We start from the raw sequence: 6,000 nt of genomic DNA on the forward strand, positions 1-6,000 counted from the left end.
GGTGGCTGAAAGCGTGCTCTTGCCCCCAAAATAGGAGCTAATTTCTGCGAGGGAGAACATGATATGTACCCCAATAGGTCTGGATTTCGCCGTCTCGTCTCTGCTGCCAATTCTGATGTTCCTTTGCTGTAGCGTTCCGCACCGTTGGTGGAGGACTGGCGACAAGCTTGAGCATGCTCAGAGTGTTGGGCAAGTATCTGGATCGTTGGTTGTCGGTGGCTTGTTGGAAAGGAACTTCTGTGGGGCAGACACGCATGTCTTGGGTCCCTTTTGGATTCGAATCTTGAAACTGACATGGGTACCTCCAGCGCGGGCCCCTAACTTGTCGTGGTGCGTTTTTTTTTGGCTAGATTGAGTCAGTGATTAAAGCCCTTTTGACCAGCCTGATCATCCGGCTCGGTTTTGTAAGAGTCCTTAATGGCCGGTGTCAACTGGGCTATCGGACACATTTTGCATGTGGTTCTGCTGGCGGGCATAGACTCGACGGTGCAATATGATTGACAACGCAACTTTACAGCCCATACTACTCTTACAGGGATTTGCTGATTGTCCCCAGATATGTTCAGGCCATGAGGTGGCTTGTTTCGCTACTATAGTGGTTGCATTACGGTGGCTTTGCATCATTTCCTGCCCATACAGCATTTGTTTAGGGTTTGTCTGCCTCTCAATTCCATTTCCTTCTCTGATTGCGACAGAGATTGTGTAGTCATAGCCAATCTCTCCCCCACATCACAAGCCCTAAATCGACTCGAATTTTACGCAATTCCGGGCAGTTGCGAAGGGATTCGAAAAACTCAGGGCACGCACCTCCGATGTCAAGCAAGTCGGCATAGTAAGCCGATGTAGTAGCTGTTTTGACGATGTGCTAATGTTTTAGCCTCCGGCACGGTTTATTGCCACAAATCATACGGACATTATGCCTTGCGTGCGGTTTAGTGAGCTCGGAACAAAACTACGGAGCCGGATTGCGACCCGGAAGTAGTAAGGTCCGGCTATACCGAGTGCTCATCGCAGCTAACCATCTTGTAGGCCCGGAAATTTTCTCTCACCAATATGATTGACAGGAGGGACAATCCCCGTGTCTCACTTTCCGAGACGAAACCCTTTTGAGACCGCGGAAGCAAATCGTCCTTAAAAAGCCACGTTGTGGATTCCTCCTGTCTCCAAATCACTCTTGCTCAAACCACCATCTACAAACCACTACTCGTTAGCATCTGACCCATTCATCATGCCCTCCCAATTCTGTGCCTCGCGCTCCCTCCCTAACTTCACGGGAACTGTCCTCGACAAGAACCTCAAGCTCGTGGCCGTCCTGGGCACTGGCGCCTTCGGCAAGGTCTATAAAGCCATTGACCTCGACTCCCCCGCCGACTGCCCCACGTTCTACGCTGTGAAATGTTTGAGGCTGCAACCAGTGGGGTCCCACCAGCGTCAACAACAAGAGCAGGAGATCAGATACCACCTGGCCGTTGCCGAAGACCCTCGGGTCGTCTCGCTGCATCGGTATTTTACGTCTGGCGAATACCTCTTTGTGGTCCTCGATTATGCCGAGACGGACGTTTTGGAAGTTTTGGCCAATGAAAAGGTGTTTCATCGTCGACCAGACCGCGTAAAGGAGGCATTCGGAGAGATACTCGATGGCGTTGAAGCCCTCCACCGTCAGGGTATCTACCACCGAGATATCAAGCCCGACAACTTGTTATGTGACAGCGACGGCAAGAACATCCGCATCGCGGACTTCGGTCTGTCCACGAAAAAAATACGTTCTTTGCTGCTCGGCTGTGGGTCGCCCGGGTACATGTGCCCAGGTGTGTCTTTATACTCTTTTCCCTCTGCGAATGATCTAATTTCGCTTTATAGAATCACTCGAACGAAGCCACCCAACTGCCCTCGAAGGCTACTCACCCAAAGATAACGATATATGGGCGGTTGCTGTTCTTTTCTGCAACTTTGTCGCTGGCGTAATGCCGTGGCAGAAAGCGCTCGTCTCAGACCCGGCATTTAAACACTTCATTCACCATGAAGACCACCTCATTCACGATTTGGGTCTGACAAAGGAGACCAATGCTTTGCTGAGGCGCTGCTTCCACAAAAACCCGCAGATGCGACCCACTCTTGCGGAGTTCCGGTCTGCTATCAATGCGATGGAGCGCTTTACCCTGGCGGACCCCCTTCCTTCATCCACCAATGCTGTCACCTCAAACAAGCAGCCCATGGAAGGTGGCTCCAGCTCTTCTAGTTCACGGCGAAGCGATGGATCGGAAGAAGAATACTCTACTCCACCCACTTCATGCATGCCTTCTTCGCCTTCGCAGTCGCAAGCTGATGCGTCCGCCCGACATGCCCCTAAATCCGGTCGGACTCGGCGGTTCCCGCGCCGGCTTTTCAAAGCCAAGGGCAAGCATACGCCCAGCCCTTCGCCGGAACCGAATACTCCCGCGGTCCAGATTGAGCGTCGCAAACGGAGGTCTTCGCTGCAACTGCTTGCGAAAAATCTTGGGCTGTCGTGGTAGATCGTGGTGTCTTACTATTCGCGCTCTCATTGGCCTTGCTTATCTCATCACATGCTGCATGGACTGTTTTGAAGCAGGTTAGATATCCAAAAAATTGTCTTTCTTACATACCCAATTGAACAAAAGTTTTGAACACTCTGCAATGTTTGACGGTAATCATGGCTTATTGGCCGCTGGCGAGCGATATGAGGGTAGAAATCGAGAAAAATCTATCATTTTGTGCATGTCTGAATCAAATATGATCGGTCACGTGAATTTGTGGCTTCTCTTTCACCAACCACGACAATACCGCTGCCCATGGTCCCTCAGCTGCCTATAGAACTTTGGGACAACGTAATTTCCCTCCTGGATGTACCTCAACAGTCCCTTCTGGCCCTCTGCCGTGTCTCTCACACCTTCAATACAGTCGCCATTACGCATTTCCTCCTGCGCGAGGAAGTCAGCCATCAATCGCTAGCAGCGCGAGAGATCGAGGTTAACGTGCGACAATCCCCTTTGATCCTCTCCGCATTGGCCATGTCGCACTCACTGCACCCCCTCCGCCGTCTGGTGTGTAAACAGACGCCAACATATGCAAACAGCAAGCTTGGGGAGCGGCTGCAGTGCATCCAGCGGATCGTTGACAAATCGCCAAACCTTGGAGAGCTCGTGATTGAGTTTGACCGCAATGTCTTCAACTCGGCAGCTGTTGTCGCAGCCCCGCACCTCCTCCGCACGCTGCTACATCGATTCGTCCAGACAAGGGCAGGCACGGTGGCAGTCTTTAACGGGGCGCTCGCCTCGCGCTGCCTGGCGGAAGATGTTCTCCACTGGAAGTTTGACGATACTGTGGAGTATACGGGGAGTGGCCCGCGCCGCGGGATGCGAAAGCTCTTTGGCGCAAATCAACCGACGCCGAAGCATGGATATGTTATCTTGCGCGATGATACCCTGTCACGCACGATGGACCCGGTCGCCTCTCTGGCTGGGGTCTCACTCAAGCGCTTGGCCACACCTAGCTCTTTATCGCTACCGGGGACAATCATAGAGCTAAATCCTGGCCGGACGGCACATCTAAGTCTTGGACCAAAGGATAAAGTGCTATCAATGTCTTTGACAAGTGCAGAACTCGATGTCGTTCTTCCCAATCAACGCATCCGCGGGCTCGTATTCCTCGATATCACGCTGGGAGATATCAGCCCGCCAGCCCTGAGTAGCTTTCTGGAGCAAAACCGGACAACGTTGCGGCAAATTACCTACAATCCTGTTCAGGGTAGCTCTGGATCACTCTTGACTTGCCCGATCGCCCTTCCCGCGCTGGATTCCCTGCATACGGCGGATCCCGTGCGCTTAATTGAACTCCTCGACGCGTTTGGCAGCTCGCCGCAGCTACGGTCGCTCCACTTTTGCTATCCAGAAACCGGCCCAGAGTCCCTTACGCCCGTTCTCGCACGCATCACTCGCCATCAGCAAGACCTTGCGCTCCATCTCCGGCAAGGCGATCCTGGTGCCCTGAACGTCGATGCAACTCCACTTTCAGAGGCTTGCGAAACTGCCACCCGCGCCTTGCATCACGTGACGCACATCGATATCGAGTGTCCCGTCGTCGCGTCAGCACACACCCGCGCTATGATCCCGTGGCTGGCGCTGTTTCCAGCGCTTCAACAAGTCATCTTCCGCAGTGTGCAAGGTATGTTCCGTTGGGGCCCGCAGCGACAGGACCCGCAACCCGCGACAGTACACTTCCTCGAGCATGCGATAAGGGAGTTGCCCAATGTGAAAGAGGTTCTAGTGAAGGAGGTGCCAATTCAAGTCCAATTACTGTATTCTGCTGAATGATTTCTCAGGACTAAATCAATATCGATTCCAAGCTAAAGGAAAAACGAATACAGACACTACATCATAAGTGTCATGCTTTTCTGTAGTAGGAAGGCAGATAGCGCAGGAGATTGAGGAGGGGGAAGCGTGCGGTGACTCGTGAGGAAGATGCATCGGATGCACACCAAAAGAGGGGATGATGTGCAGCTGAAAACGAGCAACTTGAAATCGATGGGGAAAGTGAATATAATACGCCGCCAAGTTTCTGTAGTTGGCTCGCCGGTCAACAAAAATCGGCGCGTATAGTTGGATATAAGTAAGTATCAGGAGAGCCATGAACAACTGGTTTCGAGAATGTATAGGCTTGATATACAAATGGCGACAAGAGGCAGATGTTTCTCAATTTGGGTTTTTGCGGCCCCAATAAGTACCCTTGCACGGAACAGGCTACTATGCACCCAGCTGTTGCCTTGCCCCGGTAATTTTCGAGCCAAGGAGTGATTCACTGTCACGCATCACACCTCTCGAGGTCAACGACGACGAGCTCAACATCTACACCGTCTGCCTGTCCCCAAACCCGCTCTCGACATCAAGAAACATACTCAATACTCGGGAGTCTACTTTGTCGTCCGTCACCCACCGTTGTTGAAGCTGCGTTCGCGTCAATTCTCCTGCATGGAAATACGGAATACGGCTGCCGAAAAGTTGGATGTCCAATGCAGCAACGGAGGGCTGGCTTCGTTCGTCTGATTTGTTATCTCGGTCTGCTTTATTCCGGCCCTCTTGTAGTCTCCTCTTTGGATTCGCTGCGGTCCTCTTCAATTTCGCTCAACACACAAAGACCCAATACGAAGCAACGGAGGGACTCTGTCGAAGTCGGATTCATGACCTGACCCTTAGATTCTCGTCGCTCAAATTCCACCGCTGCCACACCCCTTCATCTCGCAACTTCGTTTTCAATCTGCTTCATTTCGGCACGGTAGAATCATGGTGTAAATATGCAATAACGACGCGAAAAGCGTTCTAAAAGGGGTCCGTGGTGCTATTCTACAGTATGCGATATGCTAATCAACTTCCTTGCAGTCGGCGCCTTCCCCTCTTGATTCCGTCTACCTGTTATCGTCAGGGCTTGTTAAGGCCCTCCCATTTTGATTCTCGATCTGGGTGGCGCCAGCAGGATTGACGATGACACCGTTCCTTTGATTCGAGGAGTTGTTGCCCAGCACCTCCATCGGTATCATCTCATTCTCCACGTGTGCCCTCCACCTCTCAATCGCCTGCATGGGGCCAGGAGAATTGTCCACGACATCAGTCCTCTGATTTGAGCGGTTGTTACCCACTGCCGGCCTCGGTGTCAAGCCATTCTCCGGTCGTACCCTCCACCTTTCAACCACCTCGTTCACAAACGGCTCTGCCATTCCCTTCCTTAATCCAAAGCATATCATCCACCACCAGCTTTTGCAGCCATCATCAATAAATAACTGTACTTCGGAGTGCACCTGGGCCGCTGCTCCAGAGTTTTGGTATTCCTCAAGCGCCTGATTTAGATCCGCGTCTGTCAACGGGTGCGGGCGACTGACATGGTTCAGAGTATTGCAGAAGATGCGGTCCAGGAGGAGTATGAGGTGGATGGTGTATTCGAGGAAGAAGCGGAGGGTGTTAGGACTGGTAAGTGTTATTGGTGTGTGGC

General features: G+C 52.2%; 2 protein-coding genes across 2 annotated transcripts; both read left to right on the forward strand.

Annotated features, from left to right (window-relative positions):
* Positions 1-1,228: 1,228 nt before the first annotated feature.
* On the forward strand, positions 1,229-2,513 carry MIND_00921800 (Protein kinase domain-containing protein; the record flags this gene model as incomplete). Its single annotated transcript, XM_037365847.1, has 2 exons — positions 1,229-1,808; positions 1,861-2,513. The coding sequence occupies 2 exons, from the start codon at positions 1,229-1,231 to the stop codon at positions 2,511-2,513; spliced, it is 1,233 nt and encodes a 410-aa protein (XP_037217259.1).
* Positions 2,514-2,777: 264 nt separating this feature from the next.
* Positions 2,778-4,345, forward strand: MIND_00921900 (uncharacterized protein; the record flags this gene model as incomplete). The annotated part of the gene is made up of 2 exons (XM_037365848.1): positions 2,778-4,292; positions 4,340-4,345. The coding sequence occupies exons 1-2, from the start codon at positions 2,811-2,813 to the stop codon at positions 4,343-4,345; spliced, it is 1,488 nt and encodes a 495-aa protein (XP_037217260.1). The 5' UTR covers positions 2,778-2,810.
* Positions 4,346-6,000: the final 1,655 nt, after the last annotated feature.

Source organism: Mycena indigotica, assembly GCF_014461135.1.
Source record: "Mycena indigotica strain 171206Taipei chromosome Unknown Mind.scaff0008, whole genome shotgun sequence".
NCBI lineage: Eukaryota > Fungi > Basidiomycota > Agaricomycetes > Agaricales > Mycenaceae > Mycena > Mycena indigotica.